Raw genomic sequence first — 26,557 nt, forward strand, 5'->3', positions numbered from 1 at the left:
TTCTTACCCTAAAGAGAGGCTTGTCATGGCCTTCCCTGTTCCAACCTCTGGACTACGCCTCCTCTAAATCCTTCTCACAGCGTGGCGACCTCTGGCCAGCCTCCAATCTGGGCAAGACCTCCACGCTTAGGTCTGCTGACCCTCTAAGAGCACAGCGGGCCTGGAATTCTCCTTAAGCTTTCGTCTTACAGCAGGACGTAGAAGAGCATGAATGAGAACAGAGATTCTGAAGCACACTAACCAACAAGAATGGGAGGGGGTATTTGTCCCAGCAGCTCTGTCAAGCATTTCAGAAATTCTAGTAAACATGCTCCCATCTGGAGAAGACAACTGCAACCGCGATAATTCTGCAGGATATCCAGTTGATGCTTGAGCAAAGCACATCTTGAGTGGGCGGAAAGGTAATGATTCACAGACACTAATTGCTCACCCTCATCAGATGTTGTAGCTGGAGCTGGGGGAAGCACTGAGTTGTGCATCAATTTTCCCTACCCAGACACCAGTACAGCTCAAGAGCCTGTTATTCCGGGAGGGGTAGCTCACATGGCATACCTGAGCAGGGCACTTGCTTCTTTCCAGCATCTTAACTCAGTTGGCTGGGTTTTATATGTTCTTTTTTTTCCCTTTTGTTCTCATTACGGAAATAATTTCAAGCTAAGCTTCTTGATTAGGCAGAGCTGTTCCTAGATGTGCATAAGGCAGCCACAGCTTAGAGGGTGATGTCCTTCAAGAATGGCCACCGCAGGCAGCAAGAGTGATGGCAGGCCATCCGGACTCTATTCAGGGAGCTGGAGGGACTGAACTTAGTAGGTGAGGAAATGCACAGCCTAGGTGTTCGTTTCTCATGCCTCTCGGTCCTTATCCTTACTTACAGTATGTGAATTTGTATTTGAGACCAAGCTTCAACCTATATCCTGTCTGGAAACCAGGTTCCTGATTTGTTCCTTACACCTGACTTGTAGCCCAGTCCTCTTGTCTTAAATTATGATGATCTGTCACACTCTTAACAGCCTTTACTTTCACCAGCCTGCAGCTGGGGTCCTGCCAACACCTGCCAGACTTTCCCTATGTCAGTACCCAGCTTGTTCTCTGCAGGATCTCTGTCCCTAGACTCTCCATTGCTAACTAAGTCCCACCCTCCTATTAAGCCTTCAGATCTTATCCTTTGCCATCCCTCCCAGTGCCCACCCTCTGCTTATCCTTGTACCTAATGAATCACCTGGCTCTAGCAGGACACACTGCTTCCTCTGCTACCTGCCGGCAGCTGGGTTGACACCAGCCCAAGCCCAGGGACCAATTTAGCTCCCAGACCCTCTAATTCTGTCTAGTGTTGCCATTCTCCAAGACCCTTTCTGCTCCAAGCAGCTTTAGAGAGAACAGATGAGAGCCTAAGCTACACAATGGGGATACACAGCCTGGGCACTGTGAGTTAGATGAGGAAGGGAGATGCTGGCATAAAGCAGCTGAAATCTGTTTTCCCAGCTCAAGCTACAAGCTGATAGAGCTACTTACCTCTCACCCCACCCGCATCCCCTTCTAGCCTAACTGGCAACCTGATTTTGGTCACACTGAGGACTGGGCCAGCTCTGTGGACACCAAGACAAAGTCATGAAGTAAAGGTTGCAGTTTAAGTGCTCTTGATTTTTCCTTTGGCATATACTGATGGGAACTAACAAATTACATCTAAGTTATACTTACCAGCTTGGAGAGTATTTGAATTCAGGAAAACAAACTGGTGCTTGGTTATCTGGAGAATGTATTTAAATTCACAAAGAACCATTTGTGCCATGTGGCGATTTTTTTTTTTTTTTTTACAGAAATAATAACTCTCCCCTTTGCTGATTGACATAATAAACAAAGATAGAGCTCCTCCTCTTCCATCACTATCTCCAAAATCAAATTTAACAGCAATTCTCTGCTTAAGCAGAAAGAAAAAATGGGCTAGTTACTCATTCGTGGAAAAAAGGTAAAAATTTTCCAGTGACTGTTTCTTTGAGGTGTCTATTTTAAGAAATTTGTTGGGGAGTAGGTTACAAGGTGAATATCTAACCTTTTAGAGAGCAAGAATCAGGAGTTTCAACCGAGTGACTGCTTATAAAATGCTAAGACACGGTGTGTGCCCAGGAACAAGCCAGGTTCAGCTCCAGATTTCAGGTTTTGCAACCCCATCCTATATCTGAATGTCATAGCCACCTTTACAAAAACAATACCCTTTAGTTAAACTAAGTAGAAAAATATCGTGAAAAGATTCCTCGCTATTCTCTAGGCGAAAGAAGATATTTTTCTTAAGGAAAAACACTGGTGAGAATAAAAGCCAAGTATTGTTTTAGGCTCCCTCCAATCTCTAAAATACCATTTAAAAATAATTACGCCCACAATTTATGCACGATTCATTAGACAGAAAGATAAAAAGCACTGCTACATTTTAATTGCATTGGAAGAGTAGACATCATGAAATATACCCCCAACTTCTTGGGATTACAACCCAGCCTAGGAACGTCTTCACCACAATTTAAACCCTGTCCAAATAGTCTAACTCGATTCAATTATAATATTTTAGTTTCATAATTTGACAGACTTATGAAGAATTATTTTAGTGATGCAATTACAGGGTTAAATGATTTTTTATCAATAGTTCAGCTTTTTGTTGTGAAAGTGAACAGGACTGAATTACAGACAACAACAGGAACTGTCACCTCCGGGGGGAAAAAATAAAAATACAACTTAGCTGTCTGCACAGTTCCCCTCATCCCCACCCTCACCAAGATAAAGGCAGGATGACAGGCTGCGTTACACAGACACAGGCAGTGAATCGACCCACTAGACACAAAACACCACACGTTAGCCATGCAGATGACACACTGAAGCTATGGAAAAAACAGCATTCACTACATAATAGGTACTGTATCTTACATAATATATAATCAGTGTGATAGACAACACCTTGCAGGATGCAAACAGCCTTGCAGAAGATGCCAGAGGCTGAATTACTAATCTGAAGGAGCCAGGGTGAGTGAATGAGCCCCCGTAATTGTACTGAATAGCCTATGACAGCAAGGTCTGCGGGGCTCCCTGCCCGTCCCTTTAGGTTCGAAGGGCATCTACCTTTAGGCTCTCCTCAGGCAGCCTCTGCCAAAGAGGGAGCACAATTAATGGGACAGGCGCAGCGCCCCGACTTCACAGTCTCCCGTGATCTCTGTTCCCACACATACCTGTGGTCTTTAGTGGGGTTTTCTCTCCTAGCAAGAGTTTTAACCTTTTGGCATGGATTTTGCCTTGATAATGTGAGTCAGCCACCACTGCCGAGGTAAAGGACATGTTACAGAGCGTACAGCACTTATTCTTATCAACCATATCGGCGTCATTTCCCTACGGGAGAAAGAAAGAAAGAAAAAATAACATTAGAGGGAATCCCAAGTCCCAAAATGTCTTTTTTTCCCATTCCATTCTGCTGCAAATGAGATGTAGCACAGACTTTCTCACTGAAATGCAACCTTTTTTTTCTTCATGACAATCACCATCAAAACATTTTCAGCTAGTGACTTCAACCTACATTATTTAGTGGGTAGTAGTGCCAGACCCGGGGAACAGAGGACACGTGTGCAGATATGAGTTGCGCAAGGAAACAGGGCCCACAAGAGGCGAGAGCACATTGTGTCTGGCACCGTGAGGGAGACCGTCTCTATTTGCACCCATTATGCTCATTAAAGTAAGTAAAATATCAGAGTGCGGAGGGCCTGAATTATTTAGCAGAAATTATCATTTGGCATTCAGCTCTGTCTTTCACCAATTTTAGCCTCACTGGGATACACGGCCACATGTTCAAGATCTTCTTTTTTAAGACTTCTTTAAGGACTTGAACATTTTTCATAATTAACTGGAGTATAGATCAAAAAGTTATGATGACCACGCTGGCTGAATTTTCTAGGAGAGTTTGTATAATTTCCTTATCTTTGGGGAAGGTGATTCGTTAAACACAGCACAGAACACTTAAATCCAGCTTGATTTTTTTATTCTTTTGTAAGACAATGAAAGTGAAGCATGAATCAGAAAAATATAAATCCTTTATTAGATCATGTGACCTGGCTATTGTGCACAAAGATCATCAATTACGCACATTATACAAGGGGAAGATTACCACGGGCTCCCTTCCTGCTAGTTAGAAACTGAGGGTGAGGCAGACTCTCAGATAAGGAGTTAATCTATTCTGTAATGGGACAGCAATAGTGAAGCATCTTTCTATTAAAGAACAGCCTTGGATGAGGACCTGGCCCCACATTAGCCCCTTCTCTTATTCTAAGCAGGGCCCAAAGAGTGCAATTGAAAACGGCATGAGCAGAAGGATGAAGGTGGGGATAGAATGGAAAAAAAGGGGAATTACCTATTTTCTGCAGAATAATAAGATGTCCAGACTGCTGGAGAGAGTGTTGCCTTGCAAATTATGTGGCAGTCAGAAAAAGAACTCCTTTCTCTTTAAGGCATTCATCTGCAATATCTCTCTCATAATTAGTGTTCATCTTTGGGAGGACTATTGGTGGTGGGGGGGAGAACCTACTGCCATTTATTCTCTTGACTTAGATTATTAAATCTTAGTTTGCCTCCCTGACCCCTTTATCACAGTTAATAGGTGAGAGTTGAGTAAATATATTGCTAGGGGTTAAAGGTCATTGAGAGGAAATGGACCCTATATAGAGACGAGGAGCTTCCCCCCAAGGTCCTTTCCTGGATAGAGACAAATATTTAGGGCAGGACACCTGGTTAAGGCATGAGGCTATGTCTCCTGAGTCATCCTTACTGATGATATTTAAAATGTTGAGTTGTTTTGAGTTTTCCCTTCACCCTCAGTAATACATACATACATACATACATACATACATACATACTTGAAATCACTAGTGCTTTCACACTTTTGTGCTACATACTATGGAAACTAACTAGACCAAGCAGTACAGGGAAGAGTTAGCTTTCCTTCACTTACCTCTCCATCCATACCTAGGAGATGCTACAGAACCCACAGAGGGAGTTAGAGCCCAGGGATATCAGGGAAATTACAAATCAGGGAGTTACTGAAGGGTCTGAGCCCAGTAAATGAAGAGTGGATACATCAAAAGGGCTGAAAGACCCAAACTGGTACTTTACATTATATGTTAGAGGATACTGATCTTACGTTAAAAAAAGAAAAGAAGAAGAAAAGAAAAGAAAAAGAAGGTTGTTAAGGTCAAAGTCGATGCTTTTGATGCTTGATGCTTGAATTACTCATTTTTTACCTTACTATGCATAATTTAAGTCAAAGCACATAATTTTTCTTAAAATTAGGAAAAAGCTCTATACCTATTTACAATCTGTGCATCCCTTCTGAACTTCTAGCAAAAGTGCTGGCCAAACCCGGCCCTTCTCCTTGGAACTCTAAGATGCAGACATTTCTATAGAAAGGCTGGAAGCCCAACATAGGGGCTGGTATCAGTAGATGGTGTATACTCAGAAATAGTTTCTAAGGCAAAGATCTGCCTTTAAACGGGATAATGATTGATTTATGATCAGTTATGATCAATACTCATTCATTCAACACATATTTAAGGGCCTGCCAAATATGTCAGATGTTGTGTTAGATGAGTTTGACTCTGTTCTCTGTTATTAAGGAGGTTGGGAGCAGGAGAATTAGAAAGGGCATCAGAAAAAATAAAAGGAAAATAGTGTAATCCTGAAAACTTATTCTTCTATTAGATACACACTCTCCCAATAATAAAATTTTTAAAAAATTTAAATTAAGCCTGTTTGTGTGGATTTTCATCTCTAAGCCTTTCTCATGCCTTCCTTATCACTTCTTGCCTCACCTTGTCTTTCTAGAATGGGTACAGTTTAATCATCGCTTCCTTGAAATTAAGCTTTTCCTGCCTCCCTCTATAAAAGTGAGCATTGACCTTAGGTCTGCTATGTGTCCTGCACATCTTTTATAATAGAACACTGAATTATTACATGTGTTTGTTTTCATCTTTGGTCCTCTCACAAGCCTACAAAACTCCTTTAAGGTCAAGGAAATCATTTCATTGGTATTGAAGCCCCAGCACCTGGCACAACGCCTGTCACACAGGGGGAATTATAGATGTTCACTGAATGAGTAGGGCTCAGGGTTGGTCTGTGGGATTAGTAGGCCTGACATGAAAATCAAAAGAGGAGATAGGGGTGCCTGGGTGGCTCAGTGGGTTAAGCCTTTGCCTTTGGTTCAGGTCATGATCCCAGGGTCCTGGGATTGAGCCCCACATCAGGCTCTCTGCTCAGCAGGGGGCCTGCTTCCCCCCTCTCTCTCTGCCTGCTTCTCTGCCTACTTGTGATCTCTCTCTCTCTCTCTGTCAAATACATAAATAAAATCTTAAAAAAAAAAAAAAAAGAGGAGATTGATAAAGCAAGGAGATATAGTTGCTAGCCAAAATCTTTCAGACTGACAGGACAATGGCCAGGAAAAGAACCAGAGATATCAACAATTTATAAATTAACTTCAAGGTTTATGTAGGGAAACATTGTCCTAAAAGTTATGGCAGTTTCATCATAGTTTTAATACATACTCCTAGCTGTCTGCTCTCCTGGGCAATATGATCCTATAATCATATAGGAGAATCAAAGGATAATTAAAGAACCAATAATTAAGCAAGAAAATATCATGGAATATAGCTATGCCACAGGTGTAGAAGAGGGACCAAGAAAGTTTAAGTCTCAGACAACAGAGAAACTATAGCACTGTCCTGAGAAGTTAGGCAGGCTTTGAAGCCAGCAAAACGTGTTTACTGGGTATTTTGCTAAAGAAGCCAATGTGATTCACATGATACAAGTGTAAATACCACCAACTGGACTATTCTAATGATCCTGGTGGAGACACAATACCCCAGAAAGAACCTCAATACTAAGCAAGTGCCTGCAAAATGGTAGAATTTAACTGTGTACTCTAGGCTATCTAAATCTCAAATTAATGGCTCCTTCAAGCTACAGATCATACCATATTTACTGGAGTCTCCCACTGCACCCAGACCAATGCTGATACATGGCTCAGGGCAGAAATTCCATAAAGTATGATGAACTGACCTCAATTAATACATTAAAAGTTTCTGGCTTAAGGAATTGAGAATGGCCCCAAGATATCAAATAAATGAAGGAGAGTTTAAGATTATTCTAAATTATGGATTTCAAACTGTAGCCAAAAATTTACTTTTTCAGGGTAATGTACACATTGCTGGAAGAAAAAAAAAAAAACTTGTGGAATATCCTAAGTCTGAATAGTCAAAGCATTTTGCAAAGGTAAGAAGTTTTCAGAGGAAATCAAGGTAGAAAAAGTTGGCTGACTCTGGCCAGAAATCAAGTCCTGAAAGTCCTTTTTATAACTTGTAAGTTGTTTTTGTTTTTGTTTTTGTTTTTACTTAATTCAGATAACTGCCTTCATTCTCCTTCAGGTGCATACAAAACTCCTGAGAGGGATTTTTACTTCCAGAATGTCAGAGTGAGAAATTCTGTACAATTGCTCCTGGCAAAACAACCATAACTGCTAAAGATTAAAAAAATAATTATTTAAAGTCTCTGGAAATTATACTAAGAGAAAACAGCAAATTAAGAAATATTTATTCAAAAAATGTATTAATTCCCAGTAAGAATAGTGAGTCTATGGCACTTTAGAGATAACCCTTTTCCTCCCTACCAACTGTCCAGCTAAGCATGATGTTCCATTTTGATTGGGTGTGGTCAAGAAAATAGGGATCCCTCTCCTATCAGCTCCCAGTTAGAGGATATTAGGAAAGTCAGACCACAAACATTTACAGGCCTTTAGTTCCAAATGCAGAAGATAAATTCCTAAAAATGCAGCTAGGAATCAGATATTCTCTTCCACCACCCACCCTCATTCATAGGACAGAAGAGATCAGATATTCCCTTCCTCAACCCATACTCATTCATAGGACAGAAGCTCTATCCCTGGAACAGCAGACAAAGAATACTGAGACCCTGAGTGCTCTTGCCCAGTTTGCTTGTAGGACCAGGGTTCCATGCCAGGAGAGCAGACTCTGACACTTCTGCCTAGCCAATAAAGCAGCATTGTCATTCTAGGAGAAGCAGGCCACTGTCCCTATCCCTTACTCTGAAGCAGTGGCTCAGAAATTTTTCTGTAAGAACAGATGGGGAAGAAAGAATCCATAAGAACAGAAAGCTTTTATACTCTTTCCACAGAAACTGGCATCATTTGAAATAGAGTTCTGAAAGTTTTAAGCCTAAGGTTCCTCTCAAAAACAATGATTTTCCTGGTAAGCAATTAAGAGAAAACTGATAGTTCCTTTAGAACAACAAGCTAAACCAGCTAGCTTACCAGAAAGAACCAGGGAAAGAGATAGCTCAGGAGAGCCTTTCTGGAGTCAGGAAAAACTTCAAAGACTTCACTCAAAAACTAGCCTTACAAAAAGTACAAAATTTAATTAGATCACACTGTGCAGCATCTATACTCCAGGGCATGGACAAAAACAACAAAGCAATCATCCAGCAATTAGCAGAGCCTAAAAGATGAGTACTATTCCAGTAGTGGCAGGCAGTTTAACAGAGATCAGAGAAAAAGACAGTCAAAAAAAGTCCTGTACAAATCATTGCCATCCCACAGTGACTATCTCGTCCCTAAGACTGAGCTACTGAGCCAGGACATTAGTGGCTGCACATCTTGAAAAAACAGACACTATTAAAATAGGCTTAGACATTAAAGTAGCCAAGACATTGGACAAATAAATAAACAACAAAAACAAGTTCTGGAGCATGGGGTAATCAGTACCCAGCATCACTATAATATGTTAACTAAATATTCAGTTCTCAACAACAACACTTATAAAACATGCAAAAAATTCAGGAGAATATAACCTATAAACAGGAAAACAACAACAGAAAGGGCTCAGATATTAAATTTAACTGGCAAAAACTTCAATGCAACTTCAAAGATTTCAAACAATTACAAATGTGCTCAAAAACTTAAAGAAATTCTTAAAGAAGTAAGAGAATATATGATGACAATGTGTTATCAAATAGAAATTACAGTAAAAAATCAGATGGAAATTCTGGAGATAAAAAGTACAATAACTGAAATGAAAAATTCACTAGAGGAGTTTTAAAACAAATGTGAACTTGTAGAAGAAAGAACTGGTGAACTTCAAGATTTATCAATGGAGATTATGCAATCCAAGAGGGGGAGGAAAAAAAAAAAAAAAAGAAGAAGAAAAGAAAATTGAAGAGGACAGGTTCTCAGAGAAATGTGGACACTACTAAGTTTGTATACTAAGTATACAAACATATGCATAAAATAGTCATACCAGGAGAAGAGAAAGAGAAAGGGGCATAAAAAAATATACATAGAAATAATGACTGAGAACCTCCCAAATTTGAAGAAAAACACCCATCTACACATCCAAGAAGTCCAAGAAAATTTGAGTAGGATAAGTACAAAATGTCCTACACTGAAATACATCACAGTAAAAATGTTAAAAGCCAAAAGAAGGGGAAAATGCAGAAGTAGCAGGGTAAAAGAACTTATCATATACAAGAGAACCAGAATAAAAATCACAACTAATTTCTCATCAGAAATAACATAGGCCAGAAGTCAGGGAGGTAGCATACTCGCAGTGCAGAAAGAAAAATCTAACAAATAAAAATCTTACATCCAGCTAAACTATCTTTCAAAAATTAAGGTAAAATAAAGACATTTAGAGATAAAAAAAAAAAAAAACTAAAAGAATGTGTTACTAACAGATCCACCTTATGAGAAATTCTGAAGCAAGTTCTTCAGGCTGATAGCAAGTGACACCAGAAGATAATTTAAATTCTTATGAAGAAGAAGAAAAGGCACAAGTCAAGGCAAATATGTAATTATAAAAAAAAAAAACACTATAAATGTATATTTCTTCTTTCTTAACTAATTAAAAATTGTATGTACAAAATAACTATTTTTTGTAGTTGTTCCAATAACATATACATATATAATGTATTTGACAATAACAGCACTAAAGATGTAGGTGGAAGCAAAGCTGTGCTGGAGTAAGGAAATGACACCCCATATTGTAATCCTCATATCCACAGAAACAAATCATGAGAAGCAGAAAGGGTAAATAAGATTAATACAACAAACACTAAAATATATCCAGCTCAGATTTCTTTTCTCAGCCTTCTTTGAAAGATACAAAATTATATAGGTTAGCTGGGGCACCTGGGTGGCTCAGTCAGTTAAGCATTTGACTCTTGATTTTGGCTCAGGTCATGATCTCAGGGTCATAAGAATAAGCCCCACATAGAGCCCTGCATTGGGCTCTCCACTGACTGGGGAGTCTGCTTGAGATACTCTCTCTATCTCTCTCCCAGGCCCTCTCTCTCTCTCTCTCCCTGGCCCTCCCCCCATGCTCTCTTTCTCTCTCTCTAAATAATAATTCTTAAAATTATGTAGATTAATAATTATAACAATATATTGTTGGGTTTATAATATAAATATATCTAATATGCATAACAATAATAGCACAAAATGGGGGAAGAGAGAAGACAGCTATACATTTCTATATCTGGGATATAGAATATCCCAGATATAGATATACTTATATCCTATATATATAGATATAGGATAAATTTCCAATAAATTGAGATATATACAGTAACCCCTAAAGCAACCACTAAAGAAAAAGTCCAAAATAATATAGGGAATAGTCACTAAAGGAATTAAATTTTTTCAGTACAAAATACTTTAACGCAAAAGAAAGTGGTAAAGAAGAAATAAAAGAACAGAAAGACACCATTCCTAAAAGTAAAATGGTACACATAAATCCAACTGTAGCAATAGTAACACTATATTTGAAAATAATATAAAATCTAATAAAAATATAGTGATGGTAAGATTAGATAAAAAGGAAAACATGACTAATCTATATGTTGTATCAAGGAGATAACACTTTAGCTTCAATGATACAGATGGATAAATGTAAAAAGAATTAAAAGTTATTATCAGGCAAACAGCATCTACAAGAAATTTGTAGTGGCTATCAAACTAATATCAAAGTATGACTTTAAAACAAATTTTTTTTACTAAAGTTAAAGAAGAACATTGTTTAATGATTAAAGTGCTGAGCCACAAGGAATATATGATAATTATATATAGTCATACATATAACTACATAGGTAGTTAGAAAATTCAGGAAGCAAAAGTTGATAGGATTAAAGGGACAGCTAGACAATTCTGTATGTATCTGTTAGGTCAAGTTGTTTTAAATCTTCTTATTCCTCCTATTTCCTTATTAATCTTCTGCCTAGTCATTCTATCCATTACTGAAAGCATGGAATTGAAGTCTCCTTACTGGTATTGAAAATAACCCAAATTTAAGTTTGAAAAGATCTGAAAAAACACTTCTACAAGGAAGGCATATAAATGGCCAATAACAACATAAAAATATGCTTGACATCATTAACGACCTGGAAATGCAAATGAAACCACAATGAGACACCACTTCACAACCACCAGGATGGCAAGAATGAAAAAGATCGGTAATAAAAAGCATGAGCAAGGATGTGAGTATTAGGAGCCCTCACACACTTCTGGCAAGAAGGTAAAATGCTGCAGCCACACTGGAAAGCCATCAGGCAGTTCCATAAAAGTTTACATACAGAGTCACCATATGACCCAACAATTCCATTTCTAGGTACACTCAATCTTTGTTATTCATACATATGCATTTGCAAATTTACCTACTTGCAAATATCTATGTATAACCTCCAAATCAACACTTACGGCATTTCTGTCATCATTCATGGCCATGTGTGGAGGAACAAAAAGTCCAAGTCACCTGACATTCATGATCCCAGCTGAGATTAAACAAGGCAATCCTCTGCCTTCTTGTTTTACCCCTTATGTTATATATAAGTGTCCATTCGTGGTCTGTTTAGTGCCACATATCTTTGCATTTCTGTGCTTTTTGTTGGTGATTTCACTGCCTTCTGAAGCACAAGATCATGAAGTACTTTACAGAGGAAATACATGTGTTAAAAAGGCTTCACTGAGGCATGAGTAATAGTGATGTTGGCTGTGAGTTTCATGTTAATTGATAATACTGTACATCCAGAATAAGGAAGAGGAAATTCCCTGATATGTATGTGAAAAAACTCCAGAAAGAGCTAAAACGTTATCTATAGTGCACAATGAAGCTATGGAAAGGATGGACAAGTGGCTAAATGTGTGGATGTGTGAGATAATAACTGACAGTAAGAGCATAATGAATAGCATTGTTGTAGAACTGAAAGTCAGTGCAATTTACCATATTTCCCAGAGTCAGGAAAAGGTTAGAGTCTTCTCAGCTAGGGTTTTATTATAAAGAAGTATTACATATAATCAATAATTTGTAACAAATATATTCAATAAGGCATCTTTAAATAGAAACACACATAAAACAACTTTATGTATTGATCAGCTGATGAAGGTCTTATGACCAGCCACATGTAGGCACCTAACCCCAGATTCCCCCTAGGAACAAGGGCTCAGTATTTGCTAATTCAGAGTTGGTGACTTTATACAACATAACTACCATGAAAAGTGAGAAACGAATATATATTACATACAAGAGAAATAAAAATATATGTCCACATAAGAATCTGTACACAAGTATTCATAGTAGCATACTATACTATAGAGTATGCCCAGAAGTGGGAACAGCTCCTATGGCCATTGACTGAAGTACAGGCAAACAAAATGTGCTCTAGCCATACAATGGCATATTATCAGAAAAAAAAAAAAAGAAAAAAGAGTACCAACACATGCCAAAAACACACATGAACCTTAAAAACAGTATACTAAGTGAAAAATACCAATCACAAAAGACCAGACCCTGTATGATTCCCTTCATATGAAATTTTCAGAATAGAAAAATCCATAATTCAGAAAGTAGATTAAAGATTGTCAAGGAGTAGGAGAGCATGGGCAGAGAGGTTAGGGAACATGGGAAGCAAACACAAAGGGTTTTCCTTCTAGCGATGATGATGCTCTTGTTATTGTGATAGCTACACAACTACATGAATATACTAAAAACCCTTGAAAGGTGTTCTTTAAATAGGTGAACTGTAGATATAGATGAGTTATAGCTCAATAAAGCTGTTCTAGAAAAGAAAAGGCCTAACAGATGCATTTATAGGATTTCAAAAGCCCAAAGAAATGACACTTGAAGCCTAACTTTTCTTTTCTGGGCATTTGCTGCTTGAAGGCAGAGCCACTGAGGGCTCCCTTGTAATATTTGGAATTCCTCTGAGCAGTAGCTAGCCATCCTTGGAATTCTGGTTATTGATATTTATTTTGGCCAAAGGCATTTTACAGCTATAATGGAATTCTACCAGCTGCTACAGAACTACCCTAAAGGGAAGAGTCATCCAACAGCCCCTGCTAGAGCTGGAAGCAACTGTACTTCTCAGCACATACCCTATAGTGAGATGAACTGTCCCATAAATGCAAATTTTTTCCAGTGTTGTGCATGTTGTTGTTTATAGTCTGGTACTTAACTTTGAAAAAGAGGCAGGAACAGGAAAAGATGTCTCTTTCCCTTCTCTCCCCCTTTATGGGACCTAAAGACCCAGAAGTCATGCTTCCTGCCTGAGGGCAGGGTCCTGAGCAATCTTCTCTGCCACTGTCTTTCCATGCATCCTGTTCCATTCCATTTAGGTCAAGCTGTTCTCTCTTCTCCCAGTCTATTCAAATCACATCTAGACAGCAGGACCAATTTTATCCAGGGGCATTTTCAGGACTTCTGTGAACTTCATCCACACCTTCTCTGCTGAACTCCCTCCCTCAACATCTGTGCTGTAAGTTTTGATCAGGTCTTGGCTGTTAATTGTTTTACTAGTGCTTTTTTAAAGATTGTCTCTCCAAAAACATCTTGAAGAGATTAATTTTGGAATTATCTTTCCCTTCATCTCCATTGTCTGCCACGGGTCTGGATACACAGAGGAAACTCGATAAGCAAGACAGAAATAGTTGCTGAAGGAACGACTTGAAGGGGCCATCCATTAACCAATTCTAACTCAGCCATGCAAATCTGTTTTCCACATAAAATAACCTCTCCTTTAGTCTTTACTAAATGTTATTGCTTTGTCTCGGGAAAAGACAAATGTCATTTGGCATAAAGTTCATACCCAATACTGATATGTATTATAGTGGCAATGACATGTTACAGTGTGATCGTGCCCACGTGAAGAAGTGTTCTTCTGGTTAAAGAGGTGAGTGTGTCTGGATATCCCACTGAGAAGCTGTACTATCTACATCTTCAGAGTATATATTAATGCTGGCATGGGTGTTGTTTTCCACCATTAACTAGAGAGATACATACCTTGTCACTTGGCTAGAAACCATCCTCTCAGTGGATGAAATCCTCTATTTCCATAGTACTGGGGGGAAATGGTCATTTTTGACAATAAAAGAAAGATAGAAGGAAGATTTCTACTCAGGAGGGATGCAGAATTCACTGTGTGCCTTTGGTATTTTGAAGGCATTGGTTTGTTTTTCAGTCACTGAAGAAGTATTTAAACAGATGGTAACCGTACTTATAAGACCCCAAATGGGAGAAATTAGCCAGGGCTCCTGAGAGAGGATAAATACATAAGTTAGATAAGCCCCACTAACAAAGAGAAGTAGCTAGCAAAAAATGTTACAAATAAATAGATATGCCAGAAAGAACAAAGACGGTACGAAAGGCAGTTGGGAAGACAGGAAGACAAATGTCTGAAAACACGGACATATCAAAAACTACCAAATGAAGTTTTATTTCTTGTTTGAGACATCACTTTAAGATCAGATAGAGATGAAGCAGCCTTAATATTGAAATGGAATCCAAAGCAGCCCTATTCACCATTGTCAGGCACACCTTCAGATGACATACGTGAGCACAGCTGCCATTTTGAGAGTCATATATACTAATTAAGCATTGTATTAGGTGCCTTATAGGTTCTGTCATGCTTAGCTTTCCTAATGGTCCCCAGATAAGTGTAGGATTTATTCTTCTTCCCTTTTTCCTCCTCTTCTAAATCCAATGCATCCATAAATCCATAAACTTCTCCTATAATTGTACCCCCAAACTGTCTACTCTCGATCTCTCAACCTACTTTTATGTTTTTTCCCCATCACTCCTGTTCAAGCCTGAGTGCATCTCTACTAATGCCCTTCTTTTACATTCTTCACAGAAACCATTTTGCATTCTAAAATTACATTTTTTAAAATTTTATTTTTTTAATTTCTTTTCAGTGTTCCAGAATTCATTGTTTATGCACCACACCCAGTGCTCTGTGCAATCCGTGCCCTCCTTAATACCCACCACCAGGCTCACCCAACCTCCCACCCACCACCCCTTCAAAACCCTCAGATTGTTTCTCAGAGTTCACAGTCTCTCATGGTTTGTCTCCCCCTCCAATTTTCCCCAACTCACTTCTCCTATCCATCTCCCCATGTCCTCCATGTTATTCCTTATGCTCAACAAATAAGTGAACCCATATGATAATTGACTCTCTCTGCTTGACTTATTTCACGCAGCATAATCTCTTCCAGTCCCGTCCATGTGGATACAAAAGTTGGGTATTCATCCCTTCTGATGGAGGCATAATACTCCATTGTATATATGGACTATATCTTCTTTATCCATTCATCCATTGAAGGGCATCTTGGTTCTTTCCACAGTTTGGAGACTGTGGCCATTGCTGCTATGAACATTGGGATACAGATGGCCCTTCTTTTCACTATATCTGTACCTTTGGGGTAAATACCCAGTAGTGCAATTGCAGGGTCATAGGGAAGCTCTATCTTTAATTTTTTAAGGAATCTCCACACTGTTTTCCAAGATGGCTGCACCAACTTGCATTCCCACCAACAGTGTAAGAGGGTTTCCCTTTCTCCACATAGTCTCCAACACTTGTTATTTACTGTCTTGTTAATTTTGGCCATTCTAACTGGTGTAAGGTGGTATCTCAATGTGGTTTTGATTTTAATCTCCCTGATGGCTAGTGATAATGAACATTTTTTCATGGGTCTGTTAACCATTTGTATGTCTTCATTGGAGAAGTGTCTTTTCATGTCTTCTTCCCATTTTTTGACAGGATTATCTGTTTTTTGAGTGTTGAGTTTGAGGAGTTATTTATAGATCTTGGATATTAGCCCTTTGTATGTACTTCTGTATTGCCATTTGTGAATATCTTCTCCCATTCCATGGGCTGCCTCTTTGTTTTGTTGACTGTTTCCTTTGCTGTGCAGAAGCTTTTGATCTTGACGAAGTCCCAAAAGTTCATTTTCACTTTTGTTTCCTTTGCCTTCAGCTAGGGTAACTGAGGCAGAATACAGAGTTAGTGATCTAAAGGACAAACTGATAAAGAAAAAGGATCAGGAGGAGGCCTGGAACAAACAGCTTAGAAGCCATGAAAACAGAATTAAGGAAATAAATGATGCCATGAAATGTTCCAACATCAGAATTATTGGAATCCCTGAGGGGGGAGGAGAAAGAAAGAAGGCTAGAGGATATAGTTGAACAAATTCTCCATGAAAATTTTCCCAATCTGGCAAATGGAACCAGCATTCATGTCCTAGAGGCAGAAAGGTCTCCCCCCAAGATCACAGAATCTAGAAAGACCTCGAGACACCTAATTGTGAAACTGATGATTCATAATTTTAGACTTGAGCTCTTGAAAGCAGCTAGGGGAAAGAGATTCCATAAGTACAGAGGAATAACATCAGACCTGTCCACATAAACCTGGCAAGCCAGAAAGGGCTGGCAAGATGTATTCAGGGCACTAAATGAAAAGAACATGCAGCCCAGAATACTTTATCCAGCAAGACTGACATTCAAAATGGATGGAGAGATAAAGAGCTTCCAAGACTGGCAAGGTTTAAAGGAGTATGTGACCACCAAGTTTGTACTACAAGAAATATTAAGGGGGGGTTCTATAAAAGAAGAAAGAACCCAAGAGTATTATTGCACAGAAATTTATGGAGACAATCTATAGAAACAATGACTTCACAGGTAACACGATGTCAATAAAAACACATCTCTCAATAATCACTCTCAATGTGAATGGCCTAAACACTCCCATAAAATGGCACAGGTTGCAGATTGGATAAAACGACAGGACCCATCCATATGTTGTCTACAAGAGACCTATTTTGAACCTAAGGATACATCCAGACTGAAAGTGAAGGGACGGAGAAGCATCTTTCATGCCAATGGGCCTCAAAAGAAGGCTGGGCAGTGATTCTCATTTCAGATAAATTAGATTTTAAACTAAAGACTGTAGTCAGAGATATACAGAAGGACACTACATCATGCTTTTGATATTTGAAACTAAATTACTCAGTACTGTATGCTCAGTACCTAGAACAGCACTGTCATACAGCATATAGTTCAGGCCACAAATATGGTCACATTTAAATTTTCTAATAACCATATTAAAAGAAACAAGAACTTGTGAAATTAATTTTCTAAAAATATATTTTTTATTTAGTCTAATAAACCCAAACTCTTTTCCTTTCAACATGTATTCAACATAAAAATTATTAATGGGGTATTTCATACTCTTTTTTCATACCAAGATTTTGAAATCTGGTATATATTTTACACTTATAGCACATATCAAATTATCCATGTTTTAAGTTCCAATTATCCATGGCTCCACAGGCTAGTAGCTACTAGACCAGGCAGTATAGCTCTAGAACACAATGAGTAATTTTTAAATATTAGTTGAATAAAAATATTAGTGAATATATGAAGGAAGGAGTGAGTAAATAAATAAATGAATAAATTCCCATTTTTACAGATCATGAAAATGAAATTTGCCAATGTGTGATACTTTTAGAATGTGGAAGAGCTGATTTTTGAAACCCTGTCTAGCTAAATTCAAAATGGTACTATTTCCATGATCCTGCATTGGCATCTTGGGTCAGTCTTTTCATCAAAAATGTTCAAGGACTCTTTTCTAAGGAAAAATAAATTCCCTACTGTGACATTTAGAGTCTGCTACCAACTAACTCTCAACAAACTTTTTTAGTCTTTCTCCTCTGCACTGCTTTTCAAACATAATATACTCCAAGAAAACGGATTTCCTCAAGGTCAGGAACACAAAGGACCCTGCCAAGGGGGTGGCTCAAAATCCCAGCTCTAAATTTTTCTTCTCCCCAACTCCTAGCTGCTTGCTCCTGTTCAACACTGCAAGTGAGTGAAGATTTGATCTGTCAGGTCTCATTTTTATATCAGGTTAAAAAGCAGTAGTCTTCCTCACTAGACTAGACTTCTTTCTTATGTCTCCTTATGTCTCTCCCCCAAGACAGTACCTGACACCTAGTAGCTAGAAAGTTGTTGAATGAGTATATGATAGGAAAAATAAACCAGTGAAGGAACTCTAGCTATCTTCCAACTATATCAAGTACATCCCTACATGTCTTTGTTCACATGGCTCATCCCACTCAGAATTCCTTCAGTTTCTCTATATGCAAGGGTCACTCAAACACCATCTCCTTCATCAAGGCCCCCCCCAGTAGTTTCCACTGGAGAGAGAGAGACCTCATTCCTCCCTCCAGCCTGCAGAACTTCATTTAACCTTCTCCCCACACACTAACATCATTCAGCATACATCTTACTCTCTCTTATGGAATGTTAATTCCTTGGACTAAAAATGCATTGTCCCTAGCCTGCAACACAGTGTTTTGTGTGATGTGGTATGAAAAACATGAAATATTAAGTTAAAGAGGAGCAGAGTTGGTTTCAAAAAATGCCCTGACTTTAGAAGTACTGCATGTCACTTATAATTACTGAGTCCGAAATTCCTCCCCATCATGTGGGAAACAAATTCTACCCTATTTGTGAAATAAAGGTCAGGATGAAAGAATGCAATATATGAAAACATGCTTTGTCATTTAGAAAGTATACTATTCTAATTTTTTACATATATATGTCAAGATGGACTAAAAATTGGTTACTTCTTACCTTTTTGTATCTTCTTAATGGAGCTTACTTATATCCAATATTTTCTCACTTTTTTACTGGTATATATGTTTAATACCTATCTATTTTCATTATACTATATGCTTCTTGAGGGCAGGAACTTTGTTTTGGTCATAAGTATAACCTCAGAGTCTGTAAGAGGACCTGTCATTTAATAAATATCTGATAGTTGATGAAAAAAATATACATAAGGAGGATTCTGAGATGTTGGCAGCAGTCTTTTTTTTTTTTTTATTCGTCTAAATCTCCCAATAAAAACAGAACTGGATAGCCAAAGGGGGGGGGGAAAAACTCACAGACAATAGTCATAACAAGACTAGGTGACAAGATATTTCTATGAACCTCAAAATACAAGCAAATAAAAATAAATCAATAAAAGCCATAAAGATACTGTATGATATCAGCATCTGCATAGGCACAGAGAGTGAAACTGATGGACCTCAGACTAGCAGAACCTCCAATAGCCAGTGGGTGCTCATGAGAAAGTGACATTCCTTTGCTTCTATTTCAAAGCAAAATAAGAAACTTCAGGAAAATGATATAAGAGATGAAAGAGCAACATAAGAATGAGAAAATTCACAAGTTAGGTTTAAGAACCACAAAAATAACTGGAAATAAAAGAATAAATCACTTTGGAAATAAAGACTAAACAAGAAGAAAGAGATTATGAATACACACAATGAATAATTCTCTAAGAGAAGTAGAAGCCAAAATGAAGAAAACTTTGTAAAATTCTTAAAGAAGAGATACAAAGAGATTTAACAGCAAGTCACAAATTGGAGAAAGACAAAAATCATCCAATATAATAATATAAGAAACCTTGAAAAAGATAGCCAGAGGAAGGGCGGAAGCCAAGTACACTGATATTTCCTAAAATTAAAATTAAGAAAAGTATATATCAAAAGAGAATTATCTGAATATTGATTCAGAACAACTATTGAACTTTTAGAGTAATGTTAAAATTTGGTTGGGCCTTGGAGAATATAACTTATTTACAAGGAAAATAAAATTCAATCACCATCAGACTTTTCAACTGCGATGTTTTATTCCAAAAACAAATGGAGTAATATATCTTACATTCTCAAGAAAAGAAATGTGACCCCAATTTTTTATATCCAGCAAAACTGACATTTGAATTTAAAAGGCCCAAAGTGAAAACAGACAAGAACTCAGATAACTTTGTTTTCATGAGACTTTCTTGTATCTATTGGAATATAAGATTCAAATAACCAAAACGACTAGGGAGACATCAATATAAGAGTTAATGATAGCATGATTTATATAATGACTTATAGAGTCAAGATAAATGGAGGTTCATATATATAAATGGAAGCCCATGTAATGACTATATGTTCAGATAACATGAATATAATTTTACAATTTAAAAATGGGGAGAATTAATGGTCATTACTAAGGTTTTGAGAGTGCAGTTTCTCATTTGCTGTGGACAAGACCATAAAAAAAATTTTCCCACTAGGTTTTCTTTCTTTCTGCTACTTTGCTAGCATTCAGCCTATTGGGAACATTTTATCAACTCTGTTCTACTTACATTGTCTAGATCAGCACTGTCCAGTATAAATGTAACACAAGCCGTATGTGATTTGGTAATGGTCATATTTCAAATTCTCATCTGACTACACATGACTAGTATATTGAACAGTGCATGCCTAGATCTCTGCTCTTGCAAATGTTTTTTGCTAAATCCTTCTGTATTGCTAATAACCATGCAATTTGTAATATAATTGATTTAGCAAAGGGAGGCTGGCTTCAGTTTACATGGTCGTCTCTGGAAATGGAAACTTACTTCATGTTCCTGTTATACAGGAGTGACAGTGACACCTGTGGATTGAACAAGTTCTTTTTTAAAGGGCTATTTTGAAGATTATGATTCTCACTTTGGAGGAACTATGGTGATTGTCAGCGACTGGCAGCAGAAGGAATCACATGTAAAAACTCCTTAAATAAAAATTTATTGACTTTTAATTTAAAAAACGGGGAGAATATATGCTGTAAAAAAGATTTATCAGTTAATATATAGTGGTGTAGTATTAATATGGTTATTTTGCTGGATGTTATGTGTGTAATATTGGATAAAGTAAATGAGTGCTTTGGGGATATTCTAATTTTGTCATTTCCTGAGGTTTTGAGAATCAAGATGCTCACTGTGGGAAAAGAGTAAACAGAAGATAACGGGACAGTAAGCGCAAAACTCTGTATTTCTTAGTTCTGTCCACTAAAGGAACCTAAAAACAATTATAAACTTAATACGACATCCCTAGCACTCAAAAACCATACCAATCCTGAAATACCATTCACACTAAAAGAGACTGCCTTTAAGAGGAAAAATAGGCGATTCCAAGAAGGCTGTAAAATGAGCTTGGGGAATCCTGCCCCACTAACCAACAAGGAAACTATCCAAGATCACTACCACAGTCATGACACAAGGACTGGGGGCAAACTTGAAGAGGCTTCCCCTGGCAAACATGAGACAATTTAAACTTCAAATGAGGTAGTAACTGCAATTGATCAAAACCCATCAAATATGTTAAATCTCGGCATTCATAACAGTATTTCTTAAAAGCCTGCTTGGTCACCTTTGCAGAAGGATAGGGAATCAATTCCTTAATTGGAAAATTGGTAAAATAAAAGGACAGAATCAAGTAATTTTTTTCTGCCTTTTCTAAAGGAACCATCGTACAGAGTATGAACTAGAGAATGAGGAAAACTGCTTGTTCAAAATGACTCTAGTGGATCAATGAAAAAGAAATGATAAAAGAAAACCATTTTGCAACCTTCAGTGAATTAATGGATCTAGGCATTCCATATCAGCAGCTGCTATCATCACAAAAAGAGAGACAATCAGATACTGTGCACCTTTTGATGAAAGAACCAACACCATTCCGCTACTGCCAAATGCATCCAACCCAAATCCTACCAAATTTCTGGAGCCACCTGCCAATTTGCAAGGAACAGAAAGGATAAAGTGTTAAATGAAACCATACATACATAATCAGCAAAATCTATACTTTAGAAAACTCCATGGGTCAAATGCCCCCTGAGTTCTTTTACAAGTAAATTATAAGGAAAAAAGCAAATGGAGGAAAAAAACTGATAGACACCCAAGAAAAAAATACGTCAAGCTTTTAAAAGGGGGGCAAGACTAAATTTTGGTAATTAGGGAGGCACACTTTGTAATCTAACTATACAAAAACCTGAAAAAATGCTTATGGAAAAGTCATCAGGACAGCAGTTATCCTTTGGTGGAACAAAGAGATTCAAGATAGGGATGAGACAAACAGACGAACCAATGGAAGAAGAGGAACCAATGGAAGAAACCAGTCTATTTCTTTTTTTTTTTTTTTTTTTTTAAAGATTTTATTTATTTATTTGACAGAGAGAGAGATCACAAGTAGACAGAGAGGCAGGCAGAGAGAGGGGAAGGGAAGCAGGCTCCCTGCTGAGCAGAGAGCCCGATGCGGGACTCGATCCCAGGACCCTGAGATCATGACCTGAGCCGAAGGCAGCGGCTTAACCCACTGAGCCACCCAGGCGCCCGAAACCAGTCTATTTCTTGACTTGAGTAGTGGTTACGAGGGTGTTTGCCTTAGTAATACATCCTTCTTTTGTAGAATTTTATATCTCTGCTTTATTTTTAATGAAAAAGTACAAATTCCAGTTTGAAATGCTCCTAACTGGCACCCCTAAGTGTTTCCCTAAGTACGACTCTAAAATATTAATGAAGACTGAAAAAGATAGAACACACAGTAAAAATTAATTTGATAGACCACCTGATGCCAGAATTTAAAGTGAATTTCTGCCTGCTGCAAGGCATAAGGAGTTCAATTGAGATAAGCTATAAAACTAGAATAGTAATAAGATTTCCTTCATAAGATACTAGTGAGGATTAAATGAATTTGTATGTAGAAAGTACGCAGAATGGTGCCTGACCTAGAGCAAGAGCTATATTTAGGAATAAGCTATTGTTTTTATTATAAACCTCTCCAGAGTTGCAGCTCATAAAAGAGAAACCCCTCAGAAAAGATATTGTCTGCACTCCCCATCCTTTGCCCAAGCTCAGATTTGTACCAACAAAAAAATCGAACAACTATCCATGGTCATATGACTTCTTGAACAGATAAACATTTACCTTTTGCACTCTTTCTGCATACATCTGTGGCATTCACTCCCAGTTCCCAGCTCAGTTGGGAAAGGCAAACTATTGCATATCTACTGGTAGACCCAGCTTCCCATCTCACCAGCAAAAAGATGGGTAATAGGGGCAGACACAGGGGAATCTGCAGTGACTCAGCATCTTGGGAATGACAGCTTTAATGGGAGGCATGAATTCCTACCATTGGAAAACCTGTCAGCTTGGGTAGGAAAAGATGCTTCCCAGCCAAGTGGAGCTTCCGATGAAGTTGAAGAATTTGCAAAAACTAGGAACTGGCCAGGAGCTATGCACACAGAGTCACATTTAATAGGCTTAAAAAAGAAAAAAAAAAAAAAAAAAAGATTAGATAATTAGCTAACCAGACACCAAGAGAAGTAATTTCTTCCCAAATTTATTTACAAATTTGATGCAAGTTTAACGACTGGAGAAAAATGAAAAAAAAAAAAAAAAAAAAAAAGGAAAAAATAATTATGAATTTCTTCTGAAAGCAGAAACAAAACAAAACAGTAAAAAGCTGTTATTGTTTTAAAAATTAAAAATGAGGACCGATTTAGCCTCAAATATGGAAAACAGATTATACAACTAATCATTTTTAAGGTATGTTTCTGCTACAGAAAGGTGCAGGTTTATAAAACAAAATAAAAGGGGCACCTGGGTGGATCAGTGGGTTAAGCCGCTGCCTTCGGCTCAGGTCATGATCCCAGGTCCTGGGTTCAGGCCCCACATCGGGCTTTCTGCTCAGCAGGGAGCCTGCTTCCTCCTCTCTCTGCCTGCCTCTCTGCCTACTTGTGATTTCTCTCTGTCAAATAAATAAATAAAATCTTTAAAAAAAAAATAAAAAAATAAAACAAAATAAAAGGAGAAACAACCAGAGAGTACATTCAAATTACTATGTAATATAGGGAAATTTCAAGTCAGCAAGGGAAACAACATTATCAAATAAATGGAAATGCAAGATTGATAACAATTGAGGAAAAAGTAATAAAGCCATAAAACAACTAGAAGAAATATATAGAGATATTCAGATAATCTCAGGATGGGTTGAGATTTTTAAACATACAATAAAAATAGTTTGAAATAGAAAAGATACACATATCTCACTCCATGAACATTAAAATGTTCTGCATGTCAAAAAGCACCGTGAAGATATTTAAAAGAAAATGGTAAACAGTATTAACCATATGCATTTTCAAAATGCTTATTTATATAAAGAGCACCTGAAAAGCTGTAAAAGAAAGTTGACCTCCTCCCCCCCAAATAAGCAGAAAACACAAACTAAAAATGTGTAAAAGAAATATGCATGGGGGTGCCAATATGACTCACTCAGTTAAGTGTACAACTCTTGATTTCAGCTCAAGTAATGTTTCCCAGGGTCATGAGATCAAGACCCACACTGGGCTCCATGCTCAGCATGGAGTCTGCTTGAGATTCTCTCTCTCCTTACATACTGCCCATCCCCCAGCCTGAGCATGTGATCTCTCTCCCTCTAAAAGAAATAGATAAAGTCTATAAAAGAAATAAGCATTTCCAGGAGGGCCTGATGGCTCCATCAGTTAAGCATTTGCCATAGGCTCAGGTCACAATCCCAGGGTCCTGGGATCAAGCCCCACATCAGGCTCCCTGCTCAATGGAGAGTCTGCTTTTTTCCTTCCTCTCTGCCCTCCCCCCATGAATCATTCTCTCTCTCTATCTCAAATAAATCAAATCTTTAAAAAAAGAAATATGCATGTCCAATAAAAATATGAAAAAAATCAATCTTACCAGTAATGACAGTAACATTTGTATATTTTTTAATGTTACCATTTTTACTCATAAAGTTGGGAATATTTTTTAAAAATATTTTATAGTTTTAAAAAATCTCATATTATCAAAGGGGAGGAGAAATCAGCTTTCTAAATCATTTCTTTGAGAAAGATATACCCTTTCTGGAGAGTGATTTGATGATACGTATTAAAAAACTCAAAGACACATTCTTCAAAAAAAGAAAGAAAGAAAGAAAGAAACAAGCAAACAAACAAACATCCTTCTTGACCAGAAATTTCTTTTCTGGAAATTTATCGAAAGAAAATTATCAAAGATTTGAGCAAATATATACAAGGCTTTTTGCTAAAGCACTGACTACAGCAGCCAAATAAGGATACATTTATATTCTGGAATTAATCGAGGATCATATTCAAATGAACTATGGCATATTAATTATTAAACTGATGTTTAATAAACTGCAGTGCATTTATATTGGTGTAGTGAAAAACAAAGTTATAAATGAAAACAAAGGTATTCAAATTAGGATAGATGGTATTCATGGACATGGACCATGATTTCTTCATGCATTGCTAAGTTTCTTCATTTGATAATTTTTTAAAAGGTTTATTTATTTATCTGACAGAGAGAGAGATCTTAAGCAGGCAGAGAGGCAAGAATGGCGGGGGTGGGGGGGCAGGCTCCCCGCAGAGCAGAGAGCCCAACGAAGGGCTCAATCCCAAGACCCTGAGATCCTGACCTGAGTCCAAGGCAGAGGGTTATTAACCCATTGAGCCACCTAGGCACCCCTCACCTGATATTTTGAAACAAGCATTCATGGAGTTGTCAGCTCTGCACTGAGCATAGTACAGGGAACAATGGAAGTAACAGTTCCTGTCATGGAGCTTATACTCTAGCTGGGGAAGCTGATAATAATTAAGATAAATAAGTAGAACACGGAGTATGTTTGTCATGATTGCTCAGGAAGAAAAAAAGAAATGAGGGGGAATACAAGGTTTGTGTAAGAAGTGTATCATATTTTAAAGTGGGCCAAGAAGACCTCATTGTGGAGGGCACTTCTGACTAAAGACGTGAAAGACGTGAGGAAGGGATCATGCAGGGATCTGGAGGAAGAGAGCAAAAAGTAGAGGGAACACCACAGAGAAAAGCCCCATGTGTTTCTGGTGCAAATCGTAGGTCAGAGTGACTGACACTAACTGAATCAGAGGTACAATCATCTATAGGCAACAGCCAGCGTGGTCCCCATGCTGCCACATACAAAAAGCAATAGTGAGAGAGAGATTTTATTTATCCATATGTACATGAGACCGGGGAGAAAAGGGTGAAAACAAAAGCTGGAAAAACGTGCCTTTGAACATCATTGTATCTATATGATTACATAACATGTATTTTTTCTTTGTCATTGATAAGTTATCTAGACATTCTATACTGACTATGTATTCCTTTTCTTTTTTAAAAAGAGAAACCAAATTTTATTTTATTTTATTTCATTTATTTATTTATTTATTTGACAGAGAGAGAGAGAGAGAGACAGCGAGAGAGGGAACACGAACAGGGAGAGTGGGAGAGGGAGAAGCAGGCTTCTCGTGGAGCAGGGGGCCTGATGTGGGGCTTGATCCCA

The 26,557-nt window shown here is 37.9% G+C and overlaps 1 protein-coding gene and 1 non-coding gene across 2 annotated transcripts in view; one reads left to right on the forward strand and one right to left on the reverse strand.

Moving 5' to 3' along the window:
• Window positions 1–26,557, reverse strand: part of ZMAT4 (zinc finger matrin-type 4) — a 347,134-nt gene that overhangs the window by 147,531 nt on the left and 173,046 nt on the right. Inside the window, exon 4 of the mRNA XM_047717168.1 lies at window positions 3,213–3,369. Within this exon, the coding sequence (XP_047573124.1) occupies window positions 3,213–3,369 (157 nt within the window). The remainder of the gene's footprint in view (window positions 1–3,212; window positions 3,370–26,557) is intronic.
• Window positions 20,406–20,532, forward strand: LOC125094618 (small nucleolar RNA SNORA32). The gene has a single exon (XR_007125627.1). It is a non-coding gene; the product is annotated as a small nucleolar RNA SNORA32 (small nucleolar RNA).

This window comes from Lutra lutra, chromosome 2, assembly GCF_902655055.1.
Source record: "Lutra lutra chromosome 2, mLutLut1.2, whole genome shotgun sequence".
NCBI classification, from domain to species: Eukaryota; Metazoa; Chordata; class Mammalia; order Carnivora; family Mustelidae; genus Lutra; species Lutra lutra.